Raw genomic sequence first — 25,030 nt, forward strand, 5'->3', positions numbered from 1 at the left:
AAAAAGATAATTTTCCTTTGAGATAAATAACATCCATTTATTTATGTTTACACAATGCAGTATGTTCATAATATGCATACAAATGAAAATAGTTTAGACTCCATGTGTATTTTGAAATTTAAACTTAAAAAGGAACAGGTATTATGGAACCAGCATATAATGTTTAATTCTTATGAGAAAAGTCTAATTTTTGGTTGAGTTGTTGGCTCTCACGGTAAGCCTAGGTGGCCCTCTGGGGCTTAACTTCTTTGCCATCTCATTAATTTTTTCAGGGAATTGCTCTCTCACCAAAATAAAAAAGTGTTTTCTGGAGCTTAACTGCCTGGAGCCTTGAAGGCACTACTGAGCCTTTTATTTACCCCAGCCTACCCTAGAGTCCACTCTTCATGACTCTCCTTTCATTGTAGTTTATATCTATACATGTACAGTTCAGAGTGCCATAGACATTCTCTTGACAAAGTCATCTTTTCCCTCAGATAGCTGAAATGGAGGACAGGAATCGACTGTTTATACATGCATGGATTGATTGCTTGATTGATCCATTCATTCATTCATCTAGTCAATTAGTTAACCAGCAAATATACTGTGAATATGTCCTCCCATCAGGTGGTTTTCTGGGTCCTGGGTAGTAAGACTTAGGCCAGCTTCTCTCATTTATATGGCCTGTTGCAGGGTCTCCAGTCAGATCATTGTCCTACACATTTGAACTCCATCAACAGCACTACAGACAGCAGCCTTGGACCCCCCCGACCCCAAACACACACACACACACACACACACACACACACACACACACACACGCAAAGTTGTGCCTAGGAGCATGCATATCTATAACAGGAAGATATACCCGCAGAAAAGGCCTGCGTGGGCCCTGGGAATGGGCTTAGGGTCTTTGGATAGGAAATTCTGAGATCCTACTAGGTCAAGAAGGGAAGGAGTGATTTCCAGGTGGGAGCATCCCATTGCCTCATGTGGAGGAACTTGGCTGGAGGAACACCGGAGTGAGGGCCTCTGACATGCCTGGGTCCATTGTCTAGAGCTAAGGGCACCAGCGACAAGGCTGTCTGGGCCTCTGCCTTGCGGATCTGACCTCTGCATCATGGTGGTTTTGAGCCATGATGATGCTCTGGGATAGAGGAAGTGCAGGGCTTCTGCACAGGAGCATGCAGGGGGTCGGCCAGGCTCCCCAGACTGCTCCTCCCGTTACAGTGCCCTCACCTCTTCAGGGGAATTCTCAAGCATGGGGGTCCATGTTTCCAAGAACAGCTGTGCAGGATTCCTTCCCTGACTTGTGTTACAACAAGCTTTGTGATATCGCAGACACAGACAGACCAGCAAAGCATAGATCCGTCCCCAGAAGTTAATGGGGCTTGTTAAACATCAGTAGCTACCTGTTTCTACCTTTCTCTCTTCCCTGTACAGATTCTATCATTGACCCTGAAAGCTCTAGATCTGAATGTACTATTTTAAGAATTATTCAGCTCGTTATGGCTGAATAATTTTTTTTACTGGCACCCTAGGAGGATCCTAGGATTGTGGAAACTGTGCCTAAGAAGTTCCTTTTCTCATTATATATTTTTTTCCAAATTGAAAAATCACTGAATATGTCCATTGCCGTGCATAGGTGGATCAACAAATTAATTTTTCATTTTCTTTGGGAGTTCGTGTCTGGGAATCACACAGGTTATGAGGCCGGGCGGCTTGGAGGGTTAAGAACCCTACTCTGAAGCTGGTCTGCCCCTGCTAGTTTGGACTAGTTTATAAAGCCCTCTGTGTCTCCATCTGTAAAAGGGGACAATAATAGAACCTTTCTCATGGGGTTTCTGTGAGGTTAAAATGAGCCAATGCATGTAGAATGATTGTACCAGTGCATAACGCATAGTTAGAGCTCGACTGTTCATTTTTATTTTTATTGTCTGGTTATCCTCAACTATGTTTGGAAGGAGAGTAGACTCTGTAGGTCTTGGGGAGGACTGAAAAGCAAAAGAATCTGTCTTGAGTGTGGCACTGGACAGGCGCTGGTGTTAAACAGGATAGATGTAAGAGGGTGTTGGTTCTCGTTAAAGGGCACCTTTGGTTTGCGTGTTACTTTCATCTTGGCACGCTCAGGTGATTGGGATATTGACCTGAGCAGTGATGGGTCAGATTTAGCCACTCGGACTCAGGTCATGATCTTTGTTCTGCAACTGTTTTCTTCAACAGTCCTGGTCCATTTTATTTATTAGGTTGTTTATAACAGTTCCCCTGCACTCTGGAGGTTATCAATTTGTACTCCGTTCTCTCTTTTCATTGTGTTTCTCACTTTTTAATTGCAAGTCCTTTACAAAATATATATCTTCCTTTTTTCTTTGTTTTAAAATTCTGGTAAAATGTACATAACAGAATTTACCATCTTAACCATTAAAAATGTACAGTTTGTGTCATTAAGTATGTTCACATTATTGTGCAACCAACACAGCTATCCAAATAATCCACACCTCTTATCATCTGCAAAACTGAAACTCTGTACCCATTAAATGACAACTCCCCATTCCCCTCCCCCTAGCTGCTAGCAACCACCATTCTACTTTCCATCTCCATGAATTTGACTCCTCTAGGTACCTCCAAAATATACGTCTTTTCTAGCAATGATATATCCCTTGAATTAAAAGTTTTTATAAGAGATTTGTTTAGGACTTTTTGATGCACTCACACTTCCCTTCTGTAAAATAGCTTCTCTTTATTGTGGCCTTACGTGACCACTTATGACTGGGATCCCTTTCCACCAATATCTTTGTAGTTTAACTCCAAAGAAAATAATCTCTAACCTTCTATAAAAGAGACTAAAGGTTAACACGTGAAGGGAAACAAGTGAAGATGAACTTGGAAGTGTTCCTCACATGCTATCACTCTCCTTAGTCCCACAGCCTATAAATGTGGGCCGAGAAATTGTGTCAAAATCAAAACAGACCTTCGAAGAGATCCTAAAATTTTACTGCTTGAATCATTCTCTTTTCTTGACATTATGCCTGATGCTCATTTTTCCCTGTGCCATGCTTGATCTATGCTGAAGTTGGAGCAGAAATATGAGTTCGAAAAATTCTCTTCCTATGGAATGATTTGGCCCGATTGGAGGCCAAGAGCTTTCAAAAGTGTTTTCTGCTGTGATTTGTGCTGACTTGAATGCTTCTTAGAATTCTTAAGTCCTGGGCTAATCATTGGAAGTTTTCCTTTGCTTTTCATCAACAAAACGTTGACTGACCTGAAATAATGGGAAAAGAGGAAAAAACTTTTTGGAAAAAAGATAATTTTGTGTTCGGTTGGAGTTGCAAGATTTCACTTTTTATAAACACTCACTTTGAAACACACAAAAATCGTGGATAATATGATTTTCCAATTCATTTCTTGAAAACAACTGTAAGGTGATGCTATCGTACCAGTATACTGATCGTAATGGCCATATAATTTGTATTGGACGAGTATAGAAATGTTGCAGTTAATCAATTTATCATTAGTATTTGAATAACTGATAGTAATTATTTTACACAATAAGGTTAATAAGGTAAAAATGAGAGGGAGGAGTGAGAAAAAAAAAAAAGAGACAAGAACTCCAACTAACTCTAACGGTTGACATAGTTGCTGTAATTGAGCACACCATTTGTCCTCAACTTCCTGGCAGTGAAAAGAGAAGCTCATTATTAAGGAGGAGAATGCCTACTAAGTCCACAGGAACATAGCTTTGTTTGGCACTCTGTTCTGAAAAGAGTTTCTTTTGCAGAGAATATGAGTGATGTAATTCACAGCTTTTATGAAAAATGCAGAAAGTAGATTTCATTTTCTTCTTTCTGAGAAAGTCAGTGAAAGTTGGGGGAAGTGACAAGGACGTCAATTCTGCAAGGACGCTAACGTGGTCCAAGAATTTCATCTCCCGATGCTGTAATTATAAAACTCATACAATGCAGGATCTTAGTTGCCCATCCCCTTCTACCCTTTGCTGAGCCAGGCTTTGCTAGAAGCTGGACTGCAGATGATATGAAGTTGTCCCCTCTGACCAGAGCTGGAATATGTTAATTTCTGTTCCTGGTTAAAGCCAGATCCATCCTCTTTGGAAGCCAGACAAACAGATGGTGGGGCTGACAATCCTTTTACAAAGACCAAGCAGCCTGGCTTGCGTGCCCATCCAGGTGGAAGCCACCCCGTCCGCGGACGAGATGAGATGCGGGGGTACCAGCAGGCTGCAGATCCAGGCTTGCCTGGGGAAGTAGCGCTATGACTGCCTCGGAATGTGGACAGATGCTTGATTGAGACGGCAGAGATCCACCCACAGAGCACAGCAGAGATGGTTTTGGCCTAGAAGCTGTTAGGAGCGGGTGTGACCAGACGGCTTCCCAGCCAGAGGAAAAGCCCTCTCAGGCTCCCAGGGTGCCCCCAGCCTTGAGAGGGATGGCCCCTTGTGGGCCTGCCAGGATAAATTAGCTGCAGAGTGTACCCCGAGTGACCCAGTGAGCTGACTCATATTTATGGTGGTTTCATATCGACTGATGTTAGAGTACACCTGTCCAAAATAAAATTTTGGCTCAAACAACACTTAAGCCTCTCTCTTGATGGCAGTGCTGTATCAGGACCATTTCTGTCCTGGGTTCTTCATCTGATATGGCGAAACCATGCCATGGTACACGTTTAATTAATTGTCTTTCCATTTGCTATGGTAAGTTATTATGATCTATCGAAAGATCTGAAACCTAATGCAAAATATTAAATAAGTTAGTGGGAAGGAAAACAATTTTTTGTCAGGAAAAACACACCCCTTGCTCCTCTTGGGGATTCTGTACCATTGTACCAAGTATAAAATTATACTTGGCTATGTCTGTGTCAGTTTTAGTTTGTTTCTAAACAGAGGAAGCTTCTAAAGGTTCTGGAACAGGCAGAAGTAACTTCTTTAAGAAAAGGAGGTATTTTTATTGTGATCTTTGTGTCATTTTATCTGAGCAAACTCATTTAGGGATCTCTGTTAGGGATCTCTGTGCATGGAGATAACATACCAATGTAGGAGAAGAGTCGGAGCATGGAAGTCTCAGAGGAAATTACAAGCAAGAATTAAATCAGGTGCCATAAAAATCTTTCCATGAGCCAGTGAAATAGCTGAGGTCAGAATGTGACCAACTGGAAATGTGCTGCAGACCCCCAGGAGCAATGTTACTCAGCTCTCCCTGACTGTTGCCAGGAAGAAATGCTAGCCCAGTTTGGAGGACCTTCTGGCTTCTTAAGAGAATGTGGAAATTCAGATTTTTAAAATGGGAAATCTTCCCATTTTGAAAAGTTAGTAGCTAAAAAGAAAATGTATTTATTTTAAATATATTGACACCCCGCTCACCCTCCAGTATAAGGTTTACACGTCACATTATTTGTAGGCTGGGGTCAAATCCTAAATTTTCATGGAGGCTATTATTTAGTTAAGTCAAATTAAACTTACATTTTTTTTCTGATGGAGACTCATATGTTTTAGGTAGAAATCCAAATCTAAGGGTTTCTTCACAATTAATTTTTCTGGTCACAAATTGCAGTGCTTCTTTCTGGGCACCACCTCATTGAGAGAGGTGGATTAGAAAGATGCTACATAAATACTCAGAGAGAAACCCAGTGTGTAATTTCTTCTTCATAACATGTTGCAGAAGTTTTCTTATAATCTGAGTGCTGATGGGAACTGAGACATTCTCCAGGCCAAATTTCCTGTTCCACGCCTGTGGGCCCTGGAGGCAGGCTGAGATTCAGTTTACCAGCTAGTTAGTGACCAAGCCAGCCCCTGAACCCCAGTCTGCTGCTTGCTGTTAATAATCAACAGTGACTGTGGTTCTCATATGGGCTAGGGCATTTCTCTAATTGTTCCAGCAACTCCCTGAGGCAGTACTGTTACTACCCCATTTTAAGACTAGGAAACCGAGGTGTAGGGACTTGCCCAAGGTCACATAACTGGGAAGAGGTGAAGCTAGTAGAGTGTGTTTATCCCTCACATTACACCACTTACTATTTTCCAGGCACTTGAATTCTTTTTTTTTTTAATTGAAGTATAGTTGATTTACAATATTTTGTTAGTTTCAGATGTACAGCAAAGTGATTTGGTTATATATATATATGTATGTATGTATATACGTATATTCTTTTTTTCCAATTCTTTTCCATTATAGTTTATTACAAGATATTGAATATAGTTCCCTGTGCTATACAGCAAATTCCTGTTTTTTATCTATTTTATACATGGTAGTGTGCATCTGTTCATCCCCTACTCCCAATTTATCCCTCCCCCCATTCCCTTTTGGTAACCGTAAGTTTGTCTTCTATGTCTGTGAGTCTGTTTCTGTTTTGTATGTACAATACATCATTTGTATTATTTTTTAAGGTTCCACATATAAGTGATATCACATATCACATAATATTTGTCTTTGTCTGACTGACTTCACTTAGTATGATCACCTCTAGGTCCATCCATGTTGCAGCAGATGCTGGTAATACTCCATTACATATATGTGTGTGTGTGTGTGTGTGTATAAAACATCTTCTTTATCCATTCATCTGTCGATGGACACTTAGGTTGTTTCCATGTCTTGGCTATTGTAAATAGTGCCACTGTGAACATTGGGGTGCATGTATCTCTTGGAATTAGATCTTTTGTCTTTTCCGGATGTATGCCCAGAAGTGGGATTGCAGGATCATATGGTAGCTCTATTGTTAGTTTTTTAAGGAACCTCCATACTCTTTTCCATAGTGGCTGCACCAATTTACATTTCCCCCAACAGTGTAGGAGGGTTCCGTTTTGTCCACACCCTCTCCACAGGCACTTGAATTCTTAAGTTCCCAAGGAATTTAGGCTATTCTAGGAAGCTGCAGTTCTCAGAGCTTGGCATTGTGGGAAGCTGCAGTTCTGAGAGCTTGGCATTGTGTAAGGATCTGAGAAGATATTTTATTTATCTCCTATTACCTCTGTAGGTATAACACATGAGAGCAACCTGTAAAATGTCCTCATTCCTTTTCATTGACTATTGTTTTCAGCCTGTGATTATTTGTCAAGATGCATTTTGCAGAAATTTTAGAAAGTTTTCTTCATTGTAGGTGAAGGACTCATAAGTCCATGGTCCTGGTGGGGCGGTAGAGTGGGTTTGAGCTCAGAATTCAGAGGCAGGTAGATTTGGGTTCAAATCCTGTTTTGGCAGTTATGTAATCCTGGGGACATGACCTAGCAAGGTTGGGCCTCAGTTACCTCTTCCAAAAAGTGGAAACAATCATAGTGCTCTCCTGGTAGCTTTGTCAGGTTAAGAGAGACACCCCCTGGGTACCTCAGTGCCTGGCACACAGCACTCTCTAAAACGGAATTACTGGGGCTACTTCTATGCCCGTGGCCAAAAAGAAGATGGAAGTGCTGCAGCTAATCAGCCTGTGCTAGTAGGCTGGTGCTGGAATTCAGGTTCTGAGCCCACTTATTTGGTGTTCTCTGCATTCATGTTGTCACAGGTGGGGTGGTGGACCCTCTCTTAGGAATGGAGTGATAGATTGAGAGATTCTTCTTTTGAATCCTGCTTTGGCCCATCAGGGACTGATTTTCAAAACTCTTTCTTAGCATTTTGCTGAGCAACTGAAGCTACCTGGTTTCTGACTCAGGGAACAAGGGCACATTTTTAAAAACAGATTATTCTCTTCCCCGTGATGGAAATCTTATGGCAGAGAGGATCCTATCAGAGCCGAAATGCCTCACCCCATGGCTCTAAGCCTGAGCACCTATCACAATCTCTTGTGACATTTGAGTTCTATCTACTTTTATTAGCTTAATTATTTATTTATGTGGTGGGGGTGAGGTGAGGGTAGCCAGGGTAGTGGGAAGCAATTCCATTTTGAAGAGCGACCATTAGAAATACTCACTGCTCTTTCCATTTCTTTTTGGTATGTCATCAACCTACAGGTCAGGTAATAAAGTCTAAGGTAAAGGGAAATTTTACTTTGGAGCAATCCTGCTGTTAAGCTAATACACAGGAAGAAAAGGTGCGTTAGAACCACTCTTTGTTACTTGGAAAGATTGCCCGGAGGAATTATTTGATAGGTTGTTCAAGCCAATGTGAAATCTTTTCAAATGAGATGAGTATCCTTTCTAGGAACCTGTAATTCAAAAATGTTTCCGTGAATTTTTCCTAAAATTATCTGTTCTTTTTTTCCCCAAAAAGCTACCTACGGGCTTTTTGGTAATCCTAAGGAAAGGAAATTCTTTATCCTCAAGAAAATGTCATAATGAAGGTCCTGGATGTCATGTTGAGAATGGAAAAGCTTTGGTGACAACACAAAATAAAATGGCAAATAGTGTGGACTTTGCTTATGTTCACATTTTTTATCTGTTGACTTTCTGGGCACCCTTCAAAGCCTCACCTCATGGAAGCCTTCACTGCCCAGTGATATCTTGTAGTTCCTTCCACTGCACCCTCGCAGTGCACGTACTTGACCTCTGCTTGGAAACTTCTCTCTTTTGCTCATCAAATACTGTGGCAGTGAGCACTGACCTTCAGGAACATCACCCCCTCAAGGTCAAGAAGAGCTGGATCTGAAGATTCTTTCTAGCCTTAACATTTCTGAAACTGAGATAGCAAATGAATGCTCATCTTCCGAGGGCAATTAGTTTTCATCATTTACGAAAAATAAATGAGTGTTTGGTTTGACTGTGTTGTATGCTTGTGATCTAAATTCGCTTCTAGATTGGACAAATTTTGCTTTCAGAATTGGCTATCTTCCTCTGTTATGGTCGTTACTTTTTTTCCTTGTTTCCTGTATGACAGATGAAGTTATGTTCTATTACCACAATCTTCATTTAGTGTCTATAGTGTGTATATGTCTGGTCTTTCCAGTGAGATAATAAAAACTCCAGTGGAGAACCTGTGGGTCAGATGGATTGCTTTAAGTCAGCTGATGTTCTATGAGCATCAGCTCTGTGTTCAGAAATGGACGTGCAGTTTGATGAGTAACACTCTTCCATCTGAGGAGTTAACAGTTCAGCAGGAGAGTTAGGTATATTAGTACAGAAATACAATGGTGGGTACAAAGAATACCTCCATCCCTTCTAATTCTTAATTATAAAGTTAAGAAGGAGAATAAATGCTAAAGAAATGCTTGCCAACTGATGGAATAAAAATGTTTTGATTGGAAAAAGGCTTTTTGATGTTGCCTGTAAATCAAGCAGCATCTCAGATATTGTAGGGGCCCAGAAGAGTTTTAGGTGAATTCATTGAGAAGTTCCAACTTTTAGGGCAGAAGACAGTAGTCTTGGGATGTAGTAAGAGTAAAAAAAACAATAAAGGGCTTCCCTGGTGGCGCAGTGGTTGAGAGTCTGCCTGCCAATGCAGGGGACACGGGTTCGAGCCCTGGTCTGGGAAGATCCCATATGCCGCGGAGCGACTAGGCCCGTGAGCCACAATTACTGAGCCTGCGCGTCTGGAGCCTGTGCTCCTCAACAAGAGAGGCCGCGATAGTGAGAGGCCCGCGCACTGCGATGAAGAGTGGCCCCCGCTTGCCGCAACTAGAGAAAGCCCTCGCACAGAAACGAAGACCCAACACAGCCATAAATAATAAATAAATAAATTAAAAAAAAAAAAAAAACAATAAAAAACAACCCTCAGAATGTGAGGCCCAAGAAAGAGTACTATAGATGGCTTTTAGGAAGGAGGAAGGCATATTTGGGCAAAACAGGATGGTTGAAGGCCGGGAATGATTCCACACAGATTGCAGATGGAGGGGTGGGCCTGAGGGACCTGGAGGCCAAGGAGGTAAGGGAGAGAAACTCTTAAGAGGTATCAGATTTTAAAAATCCAAATCCACCAAGTCTCTTTGTCACTATTCAAAGACTGCCAACCGTCCCCAAAGAGGACTAAGGCATCAGCGTGTGCAGGTTGGAAGGGCAGAAGCTCGAAAGCTTGGCTGAACTCATGTGAGCACTGGGGCACGGGCTCTAGGGGGAGGGCTTGTGCCTTAAAGCCCCTGGGGCCTAAGATTTCCAGATCGGTGGACTTGGGTCAGAGGAGTTAGGGGCTGTCATGGAGAGAAAGGTCTGTACCAAAATGCTGGACCTTTCCACTGCTTCAACGGGAGTGGGACCCGTCTTGGGGATTCTATTAAGCAAAGCTTGACTTAGTAAGGAGCCCTCAGAGTTGGCCAGCTCTTTGACTGGAGTGACAGTGACAGTTTTCTGGGGGACAGCCTACCGCATTGCCTGTCCACATATCTTTCAGCTGTCTGCCCTGGCCTGGCCTTTCCTCTCTCCTTCCTAACCCTGGGTTGGTCTCTGCAGCTGCTGCTTTTCTGATCAGTGGCAGTGATGAGATGGCAGAGCTCGAAAGACCTGGTGTTGCCAAGGTCCTTCTGGAGGCACGTGGAAGTCACCAGTAGGGGGCGGCCCAGCATGCTCCTTAGTCTTCTTGGTCCCATCCAGGGGCTCTGGGGCAGGGACCAGAAGGCTTTTAGACTGTTTGCTTTTGGGTGGTCCAAGGAACCAAGGACTTGAGCCCTGGTGTATTTGGTGACCTAGTAACTGAGAAGCCCTGGGGTCCAGCTTCCCTGCAGTCTTTTCCTTTGCGGCTTTTTTTGGCTCTCCCTCTTTCTTTCCCCCCTTCCTCCCTCCCCTCCCTCCTTCCTTCCCTTCCTTCCTTCCTTCTTTCTTTTTTCTTCATACATTTAAAAAATTCATAAAAATGTAATGACATAACAATAACTTCAGGTGCATCTATTCAGAACTGACACTTTAACATTTTTGTCTTTTTTGTTACAAAGGCTTTTCTCTTCTTTTTTTTTTTTTTAACATCTTTATTGGAGTATAATTGCTTTACAATGGTATGTTAGTTTCTGCTTTATAACAAAGTGAATCAGTTATACATATGGCTTTTCTCTTTTAAGAAAAGAAATAGTTCAGTAGTTTAATAAAACAGTTTAACAGTTTCAGTTTCTTTATCCCTGATGCAGATCAGTCTCCTTTCCCAAGGTGACTTTCCTTGCAATCTTCCTTTTGTACTTTACAACTATCCTTGACTATGAACATTATGTGGTATTGTTTTCTGTGTCTTTTTAAAAGTTCACATCAATTGTTTTATATGATATGTACATATCAGTTTGAAATTTTGCTTATTTTTCTTTCTCACTTAGCATGAGTATTTCTTTCTGCTTAGATATAAAGGTCTGGTTCAATCTACCATAGTTATTTAACACTCCTCATTGTACTCTGTTTCTAAACTGATGGACACTTGGGTTGTTTCCAGATTTTTATTCTGACTGTGTTACCATGAATGTTCTTGTATATGTCTCCTCGTGTGCAGGAGTGAGCATTTCTCTCAGGTGAAAACCTAGAAATGAAATTGCTGGACTCTGTAAAGCGTGTGATGTATAATTTTCCAAGATGCTGGCAAATTACTCTTCAAAGTGCTTGTGCCAATTTAGACTCCCTCCAACAATGTAAGAGAAATACCCCACATCCTTAGCAATGCTTTATACTGTCAGATTTTAAACATTTTGTCCAGCTAGTGGCAGAGGAATGGTAAGTCCATGTGGCTTTGGTTTGCATTTCATATTCCTTGAGGGGTGAGCAGCTTTTCATATGTTCCTGGGCCGTTGAGGTTTCTCCTTTGTGAATTGTTTGTTATTAACTTTACTGGCTCCCATTCTAACCCTATGATTCCTCACTTAATGGTGTCTAAGGACCGTTTCTTTTTTTTTTTTTTTTTCTGTGACCAGTTTATTTCACTTAGCAAACATCCTCAAAGTTCAACCATGTTGTCACATATTGCAGAATTTCCTTCTTTTTACAGGTTGAGTAATATTGCATTGTTTATATATTATACCACATCTTTATCCATTCATTCATTGATGGACTTTCAGGCTGTTTCCATATTGTGGGTATTGTGAACAGTGCTACAATGGACATAAGAATGCTAACATCTCTTCAAGGTCCTGATTTACATTCTTTTAGATGTATACCCAGAAATGGGATTGCTGGATCATATGGTAGTTCTATTTTTAATTTTTGAGGAACCTCCATACTGTTTTCCACAGAGGCTGCACCATTTTGCATTCCCACCCACAGTGTGCAAGGGTTCCAATTTCTCCACATCCTTGCCAACACTTGTTTTTTGTGTTTTTTTGTTTGTTTTGTTTTGTTTTTGTTTTTTGATAGTAACCATTCTGACAGATGTGAAGTGATATCTCATTGTGGTTTTGATTTAGGAGCGTTTCTTAAGGGGTAGATTTCATGAGCAATTTATAGCCCACAGCTATGTTGTGGGCCTCTCTGCAGATGGTAACTTATGAAAGGGAATTCTTGGCATCTAGAGGGGCAATTGCTGACCTTTTAATCCAGCTCTTCTGTTGCTTTTTTCCATTTTGACCAGAAGAAAAATTCATTCTTTATCCAGGGCATCCCTGCCTTCACAGTGGAAGAACATTCTTTAATGACCATTTTTAATACTTTCACATGGTTCTTTTGATGGTTTTCAACAAAATCTCCTGTCTGACTTGAGGATATGGGGAGGGGGAAGGGTAAGATGTGACAAAGTGAGAGAGTGGCATGGACATATATACACTACCAAACGTAAAATAGATAGCTAGTGGGAAGCAACCGCATAGCACAGGGAGATCAGCTCAGTGCTTTGTGACCACCCAGAGGGGTGGGATAGGGAGGGTGGGAGGGAGAGAGATGCAAGAGGGAAGAGATATGGGAACATATGTATATGTATAACTGATTCACTTTGTTATAAAGCAGAAACTAACACACCATTGTAAAGCAATTATACTCCAATAAAGATGTAAAAAAAAAAAAAAAAATCTCCTGTCTGGCCTTAGATTCAAGAACAGGTACACTTTGCTTAATATCTGACTTATTTTCACCTCATGAACACTGTGAAGTTACCACTGGCTAAATGTATCCCCGTTTCCTTCTTTGCAGGGACAGTGGTCACTGGAAAGCTTAGAATTATGCTTGTGGCCCTTTCCCAGCATTTTAAAACCAATTCCTAGCTCCACTGATGTCTCTGCCCTGGCTCTTCTTTCTAATATGCCTTTCATTTTTATTTATGTTAGCTCACTGTATTTTATTGAATACAACTGGAGAGTTTATAAATTAAAAATCTGACAAAAAATGAAACAACAATAAAATAAAGGGCATAAATAACTAAATAAAAAGTTAAAAATAAATGCTTTGTGCCACAGACATGGACCGAATACCTCCTGAGTGTCAGGCCCATGTCGTAAGCACGGAGGATGCAGTGGTGAGCCAGCAAAGCGAGCTGGAGAATCTCTCAGACAATTTCAGAGCAGTGACTGCCACCATGCTAAGCGCAGCTGTAAGGAGTGAACAAGCTTCTTGGGAATTCTCGTTGTGACCCCAAAGGAAACCTTGCCCACGTTATTTGTCCTTTTTTCTGCCAGTTGCATGAAAAAAAGCATTAACATATAGGGCCCTCTTGAATGCAGTTCTTATTGGGAGATAATTTAGAAGAGGGAGGTCACTGTGGTTTCTACTGAAAATGTTAGTGGATTGAAAATCTTGGAAAAACGTGTGATAATTTTGAAACATTTCGTAAAAACTCTTAATGTTGAAAATTGTTGTTGGCTCATTAGGTTGGAGTCTTAAAATGTTTCCTTCTGTGTGGGGTAGAAGGAAAGAAGGGAACAAATCCTTCCTGCACATCTATTAAGTTCCAGGCCCCGGATATCAGGGAGAACCAAGATCTCTGAGCAGAAGATGCCCTTCTATCTTGGATGTTGTTTTTTATGTAACAGGGGCAATGTTTATGTGGGTCCTTTTAAAATTATTTATCTTTGGTGTAGTTTTGTTCCCTCAGAGCATTTACTTATATTGCTTTATTTCTAAAATTTATTTTCTAAAAATGGGTGCCCCAATACTTACCATGTATTTTGACATCTATTTATTTTCCTTCTTTTGGATTGGGTAGAAGGAATCTGTAGATGCTGTATCTCCTCCCTCATTGGTTACTATTTTTTTCATTTTAATTCATGTTGTTAACAGTAGAGCTACATATTTGTTTTCAGTGTCTTAATTGGAATGTTATGTATCTTAAATTTTTTGAAAAAGAAAGGGGAAAATCCACCCTAATACAACTTCCTGGAGTGCCTTTGGAACTCCAAGTGTTGTCCATCCATACATCCATCCATCCATCCATCCATCCATCATCCTTGAAGACCTACATTGTGCAAGGTTCTTTGCTAGATGCTGTGGTGCATGTTAAGAATTATAAAGCAGGATCCAGCTGTCTTCAAAAAGAGGTCGTGATCAAGAAAAGTGAATAGACAGATACTCAGATTACTGTAGCACAGGGAAATTCCATGGTAGTATGTTTGATAGCTTTGTGTTTGTGTTACCAGGGATTTTATTGGTTGCAAGTGACAGAAATTCAGATCAAACTTCTGTTAGTGACAGCTAACCTCAGAGATGATTGGATCCAAAAGCTGAAGTAACATTTTCAGGGTTCTGTCTCTCTTTATATCTCTTAGCTCTCTTTCCTCCTGTGTGCTGACTTCATACTTGGACAGTCTCTTTCCTTGTGCCAGAAATATTTCTCATAGAAGCCCCAGACCTATGTAATCTTTCAGCTATAATCCCAGAGAAAGAGGGAGACTCTGTCATGGCATTCATCTTTTAATTTTAGGGAAGCTTCTCATTAGCCTAGTTGAGGTCACAGGCACATTTCTAAGCCAGTCATCATGGTCCAGGGGATAGAACTCTCCATGCAGCCAGAGTTACCAGTTTACTCCTGTATTTGGGGGTTTGGTGGATGGGGAAGAGGAGATTTCTATAGAGAGTGCACTAGGGCAATGTGGGGTTTGTGAAATGTGGTTCCTGAAAGGAAAAATTTGTTTCATTACTGACAAAAGCAGAACTAGGGGATCCTGGGCCAGGAAAGAGAGAGTTGGAAGGAAGGGAGGGAGGGAGAGAGAGAAAGGGGGAGGGGAATCTTCTTCAGTGTTTCAGGAGGTAAAAGGAGGGAGTGACTGCTTCTCTTGGAATGTGAGGAAAGATGTGATTTGTCCTCTGTGTGGTGATGCCAGCTTCCCTGTGGCTGTCACCATAAGGGTGAAATGCTTTTGAGAGGTAGTGGATGCATTTCCAAGTTATTTTCACCTCTATACAGGGGATACCTTGAGTGGAGAGGCAAACTGAACTTGTTAGTTGAAAGAGTAATAAAAGTTTAAGAAAAAAATGAAACCTGGTGATCCTGTCATTGACAATGAAACCTGCTCAACCATGGTTTCTCCTCAGTCTCATTTGATTTTGCTCCCCTTGCTGTATTTAAAATAAATGATGGGGCTAGGTGGGTGGGGAGGGATTGCCTTGAGCAGCCTGGTGAGGTTGGATGGAAGTTACCTATTTTTTTATGGACTGCCTGCATTCTGAGTTACTAGTTTGCACTCTCTGCTTTTTTTGCAGTTATATTGCAAATCAGAAAAGATTAGAAATCATCAACGAAGATGATATTGAAGCTTATGTGGGACTGAAAAACCTGTGAGTACTCAGGACTTGCATACCTTATCTCAGAACTTTTTCTTATGCTCTGTTATCGTCAGAGGGACAGTCATCTGTTAGCTCTAACATACATGCAATTATGTGTTTTCTTAGGACCATTGTGGATTCCGGATTAAAATTTGTAGCTCATAAAGCATTTCTGAAAAACAGCAACTTACAGCACATGTAAGTAAAGCTTGATTTTTTTGCTTCCCAGGACCCAACTTATTCAATATTTTCCCCCTCTGTTTATTTTTCCTTCTTTTCCAGTTCTAAACCTCCTTTTAAAAAGTTAGTATAGCTTTGACAATAGCTTAGAAGCATTAGCTTTGATTTCTGAATAGCTTTAGAAGGGTACTTAGAACAGCCTGCTTATTCCCTTTCATGAATTTCTGGGCCATTTCCATCTTGGACAGAGCAATAGGCCAACAGCAAGGAGTCTGATGTGAAAACTATGTCCTGGTACAGCGTCCTCGATTCTTTTTCTTGGAATCATGACATGTTCCCTGGAAGACATCAAACTAGTGGAATTGAAAGAAACTGACTTGGCCTTGGCCTTTTTAGGGAACTAAAAATTGCTAATGCTCTTCCTCCCCCAATAGATCCTCTTTTGAACCTTCTTTTTCCAAAAGCTATGTGTCATGATTGATAGAAGTGGAGAAAACTCAATCATGGAACATGCCAGAGGTTCAGACAATTGTAACAATAGCAAATGCTTCCACCGAAGTCAGGGTGATATCAACTGAAGTCAAATGGAAATATGGACAGTGGGAGCTCTTAGGTTGTTTGCTGCTAAATCTTCTTAGATGATGGCACTTGGTCAATAAGGTGTGGCCTTCCTGAGACGTTTCTTCATGAAACAGAGGATCACCCTTAAGCTCTGATGGGCGCCCCCCACCCCGAGTTTTCAGTAGGAACTTCTGCGGGAGGAAGGTTGCCTGCATTCATTGGCCCTTTTGGGCTTTGCAGATTCTCTGCAACAATACCTTATGTGTTTCATAGACTACGATCTACATACAGAACTCTCACCTGGTTGATCTCACTTGATTTTTCTGACAGTTGGTAGGGGGGATCTTCTTGATTCCCATTTCATAAGCATAAAATCAGACTCAGATCCACAGATGGAAAGTTGCAGACTCAGGGCTCACTCCTGGCTATGTTCTTTTAGTAAGAGGACAGAAAATAAAATGTGTTTTCCATATAATGAGAGAATCAGCCCTTCTTGTAACATTTGTCCTCTTTCTTTTTCTTGGGGAGAACTGTTCCCTGACTGACTTGCAGGCCAGTTTGTAAAAGAAATAGTTCTCTTCGAGCAGATTGCCCGGACACTCTATGGAGATTTGTTGATCTTATGAAAAACCTTAATTTCATCAAGCCAGTACAATGACTTCATATTTCATAGTTGGCATTAATGAGGAAGTCAATTTAAAAATAAAGTCAGTAGAATTAAGATATAAAACTTTTGGCAAAAAGGTGACAAAACTCCAAGGAACTTTATTAACACATTTCATGTAGAGGCTTTTTGGCAACATCTCCGTAGTTGGTTTGCCTGCACAAATTCTGATGTCTCGCGTAGGCCTTGCTAGCATAAACAAGAGAGAAGTTGGACACAAGAAAAAGGCAAAATGCTCTAATGCAATCACTTAAGTATAATTAATGACCTCAGTGGTTACGTTCTGGTATTTTCATTACTGCTGACTGCAGACCTGAATTACTCAATGACCACGTTTTACTGGTTGTTTTACTACATCACTTCCCCTAACGTAGTGATCTATATAGTGGGCTATGGTTAATTGTTTTAGAAATAGACCTTTTTATGACTTTACTATGTCTCTTATATTTTCCCTACTTTCCTTGTTCCAAGCTATTTATATGAAAACCAAAGCCACCTTTTGTATTTTTTTCAGGCTGATTTACGGTAGAGTAATTTTAATGGTATTCTGTGTGCTGTACATACTTACATAAAGCCAAATATTAGTCCCAGTCTCCCAAAGAGGTGTCATTTGAAAATAGGAAACCAAGGAGATGGACATATCTTATACAGCTTCTTTAAAAGCCAACAGTTGGGAAGCCCAGTTACTGATCAAACTGCAGAAATTACTGATATTTGTAGCCATTGTCAAATGGTAAGGCAGTACGAAGTCAGGCTAATATTCAGACAGTTAGAAAGAAGTTACAATGTCAGTAAGCTTCAGATATTCACGTGATGAAAGAGGCTCCTAATCGCCAAAATAGAAATTAAATTAAGCAGTTGGCTCTAAGGAATGGCAAGGGAGAGGAAATTAAGTCAGTTGTCTGTCTTTCCAGACCTGGGTCTCAACTTCTGCTTATGACTGAAGGCGCTGGCGTGTTCTCCCTGATTTCTGCACGTAGCAAACGGCATCCTTAGTTGAACACCAGCACCATGGCTGCAAGGGAGCTGATAAAGAAATGTGTATGAGAGGCTGTTTCTCTCTACCCTTGGGATATACTGATTATCTCTCTAAGTTTCTCCAATAAAATAAAAATGTGCACGAGAGCATCTATTTCACTTTGGGTTTTAGGGGAATTCAGACTGGATCCTGTCTGTCACTTTCATCATTCCTCCCCTAACCTGTGCATATTTAGCATCGCATGCTGACTGTCCAGAGCCCCTAGGACTGGTCCCTGAGTTTATTTCTTGGTGCCTTTAATTCCTGCCCGGCCCCTGAGAACCCAGAAACTGTGAGAAAAGCCAGTATTTGTGTTTTCCAGGGACTTTGCAGAGGTGCTAATTAGCTCCTTTGCAAAAGTTCTATAATCAAACAGTAAGAGGATTGTTGATTTTTTTTTTCCTTCCCTCCTCCTCCCTTTTGGCTTTTGGCCCCAATAATAAGTATGGTTCATAAAACTCATCTTGTTCTTTGGCGCGTAACCCTGCTCTGGGCTGTGCTGGTAGCAGCCTGACAGGGCAGCTGCCCCGGTGCCGGCCTTGCTAGCCGACCCGGAACCTTGACAATGAGTGTGTCCTCTTTCTTTGCCTCTTCGCTCCTCTTTCTTCTTGGGAGGAAGAATAGGGTTTTTGTTTCTGTTTTTGGTTTTTTTCCTTCAGAAGGACGGGGATTTCTGATGGAGATGAAAACATTTGTGCCTCACAGGCTCTGGTGAAGACAGGCAGAGTGACTTGTCAGTGTATTATACTGCAGTGAAACCCATTCTTAATTCACGTTCCAAAAGAAAAGATTTATGTGGGCACATTTTACAACTTCCCGCTGGATTATTTTTTCATGTGGGTGAGCACTTTACACTCAGTGTGAGGAGAGAAGATGCCAGCGTAGAAGGAAGAGGGCACCCTCTTGTAGATGGGGGTTTGGATGAGAGGAAATCTCAATATAGAATGAAGCTGGGAGTGGCCGTGTGCCTTCTTGAATTATGAGATGCTAAAGGGGCATTTTCTTTATCCATCAGCTGACTAGTCTTAGTTCATGCATTAGCTCCTCCTGGTCTTTAACCCCTCTGTGAAAGAGACTGGCCAGACAGACCAGCAGACTTCAGCCCATGATTTTGTGAGACAGACGCAATAGACTAGCCTCAGTGAGGCCGGAATTGCTGTCGCCGCAGATTTCCCGAATTTACCTGACTCTCAGACCGGAGCTCACCTTCCTGAACGGGAATCAGATACTGAAAGGCTCGTGGCAAACTGTTGAGGGCTCAGCTGTTTTGTAAAATTTGATGTTTGTTTTACATTCATGTGACTCATGAAACACATGTCTAGAGGACCAAGCATTGCACACTCTTTAAATAAATTCGACCAGTAAACAAATTCACAGAGCGAGTCAGCTGCCAGGATTAAGGGTCTGAATTTCCCAGCTCAAGGTCTCATGGCACTGATCATTGGAAACTGAAACTCCCATTCCCTTGAATAAAACTACATATTTGGAACACATCAGTAAATTCATTATTATTTTTCAGTCACAAATAGGACATCTTTTCATTGTCTGGTTGGTTCACATCTTAAAATGATACGTTGCTAGAATATTTCCAGATAAAATCTGACATATTTTTATCTGATATTTTGATCGTGAATTTATCTAGTTATTTGGAAGTCATATATAAGCAATCTCAGCAGAGTTTATCAATCAATAGTTGTTATCTTTCCTATTAGGATGTGTTAAATTCAGTTAATATTCAGAGTTTTGTGTGTCATGTAATTTCAAAGTATTCATGATGCTTTTTAGTTTTAAAGTATATTTTCCCCTAGTGAGTTTATGGTTTAAATTTAATTTAGTTTAATTTATTCTCCCTATTAATTGTTCAGAAGATCAGATATCTCTAAGAGGTATATAACTTGGCTCTGAATATGAAAAAGAAAATTTTGAGTAAAAAAGAGATTCAAAATAACCATTACGAAAATTATGCCCCCTCAACCCCACTCTCAAGCAAGAATTATAGGAGAGGCAGGGAAAACTAAGTTATTACTCTAGGTGAAAGAAAGAGATTACTGGATCTTAAGTACGGCATGAACCATGATCAAATAAAATTATATTTTGAAAAAAACTCTATTTGAATACTTTATTCCTGAAATGTACACTTGTAATTCACATTTAATGTTTTTGATTCCTTTCAGCAATTTTACCAGAAATAAACTGACGGTATTGTCTAGGAAACATTTTCGTCACATTGACTTGTCTGAGCTGTAAGTAATGATTTTGTATGGCATTTGGGGAAAAAAATTTCAAAGGAAAGTTTAAGTATTTTTTAAAATAAGTGATGCTGCAGGTCTATTTTTATATCAAAATTCATGAAAAATGATTTCTTAATTTTTGGCCATTTGTTCTTTTATTCCTCCATGAAAACATGATTCAGCAGTAAAGAAAAAAAAATCTCAGTAGTAATATATCATTTATAATGAGTTTAAATGTTGTTTTTACACAAAAGACTTGTTTTCTAAAGGAGGGAAAATGAGAGAAAGATGAGGGTTTTGTGTGAAAAAGACGGCAACATGTCTCATAGCATCTGTTTGGTCCTTGTTCTGTCCAGGCCCTAATGGAAAGCAAACCCATTCAAGGAGCAAACAGCAATGGGCAAAACTCCTCAGTTTTTACCCCGACGACAGTGCCTGCGCTCCCTTAGTGAACATTCGAGAAGAAGCAGTCCTCTCCCTACCCAACCATCCTTGTGAGATTTCCTTCTAGGTCTGCCACTGCATTCAGGGTTTATCCTTATCCCCAAATCCCCTTTGCTGAAAAATGATAGGGAAGATACTGAAATGTATCGATTACTAATAGCCAGCATTTCCAAGTGTGCTTAATTCTTGTGTTATCACCGTGAAGCAAATATAAACTGTTGACATTCCTATGGGTCAGGTACCCAAAGAACCTTAAAGCACAGGCTCTGTGTGTCAGAGGTGGGTCCAGATGGGCAAGGCCTTTGAATACCAGGCAATAGCTTTTTGCTTAAACTATCTGTTGCCTGAGCTGTAGGGTCCACCCCTATTCACATGGAAATTGTGCAGATTAGAAGATGCCACTAGTAGAGCAATAACAAGTTAATAGGTAGTCATGAGAGTTACACGGTGGCAATTCTTTTGGGAGAGACTTAATTCAGGGAGTTGAAGCACTGGCTTTCTAACACAGGGATAGGCATAAAAAACTTAAGGAATTTATGTGCAATAAAGTAGGCTACTCAGTGTAAAAATTTTGAGCATCACTGCAGAGAATTTTCTTGATGGGATAAAAATTAGAGTTCTGATTTCAAATTCACATGTCTCAATACCGCCCCTGCAGCATATTTAATTAATTCATTCAACAAATGTTAATTGTGTACCTGTTGCAAATCAAACTATCATGGCACTAGGCCATAGGGATATAAGGAGAACGGTATCTGTACTCCAGGACTCTGCTATCCAGGGGGAGCGGTAGAAGCCTGAACAAATTAAGTATAACATGCTCTAACAATCGCTGCAAAAGGAGTTTGTACAGTGTGTGAGAGGAAGAAGCCAGCTGTCTGCCCGTGCCGTGTGGTCGGATGAATGTTGCTGTCTTTGTAGCTCAAGATCCCTTCTCTTCCTTATCCCTTCTGTGGATTCAGTCATACCTGCTTTTAAAAAAGATTTCTTAGTTTTTCATGGACTCAGAACACCAGGAAACCTCTGGATTAGTTGGGGTTTAAACATCGTGGATATCATCTGCATTATCGATCAAGCAGACACAAATTAAACGAGTCTGCCAGGACCACATTTTCTCCAAGGAAACTCCTGGAAAAGTCTCCAGGGATTCCCTGAGATTCTTAGAACCCAACCAGAAAACCACAGGAGTAAATGATGTTGCAAAGCCCAGGTCCTGTCCTCACGGAAATCTTAAGTATTGTGGTTAATGCCAGGCAGAGCCTATGTAATGATTTTAAATGACCTCATTTAAAGGCTCATTGCCATAAATGGAAATCATCTTAAATAGGCCACTGAGTATTATAAATAAGCATTTAAAGATTTTTTTTTCTTGTGGTTTTTATTTTCCTCTTGACTACTTCCTCCTTGACCAATCACAGGCCACAGGAGTCCAGGCAGCATGGCTGAATAGTGACTTTCTCTTTGCAGACCCTCCCACAATGGGCTAAGTAGCTCAGTCTGGAGCTCGGTTGCACTTGCTCTCAGAAACCCTGAGCTTGGCGTGTGTGTGCGCGTGCGTGCGCATGCGCGCTCGCGCGCGCGTGTGTGTGTGTGTGTGTGTGTGTGTGTGTGTTTGTGTGAAGGAGGTCTAAGAGCTCCCTTCCAGGTTCTGTCTCTCACATTCACTCCAGCTTTCTTGCATCAGTCAAACTGAACTGTGGTTGTCGTTCGGAAAGCTGGGAGTGCACCCTCCAGGCTCTCACACTTTAGTCTTAGCCTTGTATTCACAGTCTCGTTTTCAATTCAGATGAAATTGCTGAAGTTCAAACTTATTAAGTGATAACACTTGAATCTCTAGCCTTGTTAGAAATAAGTATGTTAGTGTTCCTGAAAACTTAACGTTGGCTTCTTCACTTAAGATCTTCTTCATAACTGTATAATATCTGTGATAAATTTGTTACGGTATCTTATTTTCCCCCATCTTATGAGACATCTTTTTCTATCCTATATTAGAGTTAATTCTGTTCCTACCTTGTTTCCCTATGGGTCCGAAAGATCTCACATCACTTTGCATCCTTTAGCCTCTACAGGGGTGTTTGCACATAGCAGAAGATCAGTAAGTATCAGGTAAATGAATGAATAATAAGTACTGTTATGCTATAAAGATGGGTGTGACTTCCAGAGATTGCCAGCTAGAAGAAATTCATAATGCTGTTAGTGCTTCATAAACACTTCTGTAGCTAAAACAGAAAAAGAGAAGGCTGACTGGATTTCATTTTTGTTCCGTGTAGGATCCTGGTGGGCAACCCATTTACATGCTCCTGTGACATTATGTGGATCAAGACTCTTCAGGAGACTAAACCCGGTCCAGAAACTCAGGACTTGTACTGCCTCGATGAAAACAGCAAGAATATTTCCCTGGCAAACCTGCAGATACCCCATTGTGGTAATTTACTTTTAAATCAATAAGTTCTACTTGCTATTAATTATTCTAATTGCCTTGGTATGGTAGAGAGTCTGGGAAGGTTACCACTACCTGGATTTTATATGTATGCTGTTGATGTCTCCACTGAGTTGGGCCACTTTCGTGTGCAGTGCAGAGAAATCAGCTGGGAGCAACTTTGCTGAGTGTTCTTTGCCAGTAGAATATTAATGCTGAATGGATGACTTTAAAGTGCACAGAGAAAAAAATACACTGTTTATTCCTTTGTTTCTTTGTTCGTTTGTTCATCCATCCATCTATCCATCCAAAAAGTATCGGCTGAGAGTGTGGCCACGTATACACTTGGTTGGCACCTAGGCCATGCGTAGGAAGGATCTCAGGGGGATAAAGTGTCCTGGCAGCACAAGAACATGCAGTTCAATCCAGAACACTCTCTTACACTTGTTGCCGGATGTCAGTGTATCTTGATGGGGCACCACAAATCTGCCCTTTGACTTGCTTTCCCCCATGTCGGGGTTTACAATCTCCAGAATTTAAAAGGGCACCATATGAAAAAATTACAGCTCTGTGAATGCCAGTGTGTTTACAAGAAGGGAAAATCCAAGTGTTCTGGTTAGGATTTTACTGCTACGGGCTCTTGGGACATGCCTCTGCAGTACCCACATATGCATATTATTACTCAGTTGAAATTTTAATCAGTCAACCGGTTAATCAGTTAACAATTAAATGTGATCTTCTGGCCTAGTGGCTGGTGACACAGCAGAAAGCCACATAGCACCTGGTTCTTGTCCGAGAGGAATCTGTATATTAACCATAAACTTCCAGGTCTTTGTTTTCAGAGGATCCTGTTGTTTGGAGTCAATTGTTATTTAAGGAAAATATAGCTGCTGCTCATTTTTAATGAGAGTGTAATAAAGGAATGATAAGTGTTTGCTTCTTCCCCTGCAGGGTCTTAGAAGACAGCAGTTACTCTTCCCACAGATTTTTGTTGGAACGAGAGCCCTTTGGTTTCATAATGGGGGAATTAAGCTTTGTTCCCTTGTCAGCTTCCCTCGACTTTCATTATTAGCCAATATTAAAAAATTTTTTTTAATATCTATCTTTCCCTGATTGATAAGGGGATAACTGTTCTCTGTTCTGGTATAAGTTTGTACCGCTGAGAGAAATTGCCCAGAGGGACAAGAAACTCAATGTTGAGTCACCTGGCTGCTTGGCCAGCTCCCAGATCCCCATGGCTGTGTGGCCACATTGTTTCAGCAACCACTGAGAGGAAAAAAGAGAAAGCATCTGACTCCTGCTCTGATTTCACAAAAGGCCTCTTAATAGACGTCTGCTTTGCCCTTGCCTGAAACCAATTCTCTTTTTTTAATTTCAATTTTTGGCCATATTGTCTTGACAGCATTCCTGTAATGTACCCACCTAATGTGCTGTTGATAGACTGCTGTGACTGGAGCAGGGGAGGGGTAAGAGTGAACTGGTTCTAATTTTTCCTGACCAGTTTGTCAATTTTCAGTGTTTTAAAATTTGTTCCCTACGAATTAGTCAATGAATTGTGTGTATGAGAGTGAGGCTTTGAATCCACTGTCAGAGGACATGTGTTTGATTGATTAGGATTGAATGATTACATTTATGGTAACATTCACAATTTCAGGGTCAACAATGCTTTTCAAAAAGTAACATTAGAAAAGGTGAACTGATAGACTTATTTTTTTGTGTTCTTAAACTGTCTTGTTCTTTCTCTGCTAATTTTTATTTTCTTTCCCAGTGTTTTTTACTTATTTATAATTGCACATATACTATTGATACATTTTGTTGCAAAAATAATTTCCTGCATTTACACATAAAGCTTATCTTTACTTGTTTGTGACCATTTCAGGTCAGAAGCCATCGATCTATCATATCTTTTTAATCATTGTGTGTTATTCATGGTAGAATATATCTTGATTATGTTAAATCTTCCGTATTGATGGGCATTTCCCATTTTACTACAAAAGTGTTTCAACCAGCC

At 40.7% G+C, this 25,030-nt stretch overlaps 1 protein-coding gene across 12 annotated transcripts in view; it reads left to right on the plus strand.

Annotated features, from left to right (window-relative positions):
* Window positions 1–25,030, plus strand: part of NTRK2 (neurotrophic receptor tyrosine kinase 2) — a 411,119-nt gene that overhangs the window by 17,932 nt on the left and 368,157 nt on the right. For all 12 annotated transcript variants that reach the window (XM_082469619.1, XM_082469620.1, XM_082469622.1 and 9 more), the window contains 4 exons: window positions 15,440–15,514; window positions 15,629–15,700; window positions 20,100–20,168; window positions 22,871–23,025. In XM_082469619.1, coding sequence (XP_082325745.1) covers window positions 15,440–15,514; window positions 15,629–15,700; window positions 20,100–20,168; window positions 22,871–23,025 — 371 coding nt within the window. The remainder of the gene's footprint in view (window positions 1–15,439; window positions 15,515–15,628; window positions 15,701–20,099; window positions 20,169–22,870; window positions 23,026–25,030) is intronic.

Source organism: Balaenoptera physalus (genome assembly GCF_965194825.1).
Source record: "Balaenoptera physalus genome assembly, chromosome: 7".
In the NCBI taxonomy this organism is placed as follows: domain Eukaryota; kingdom Metazoa; phylum Chordata; class Mammalia; order Artiodactyla; family Balaenopteridae; genus Balaenoptera; species Balaenoptera physalus.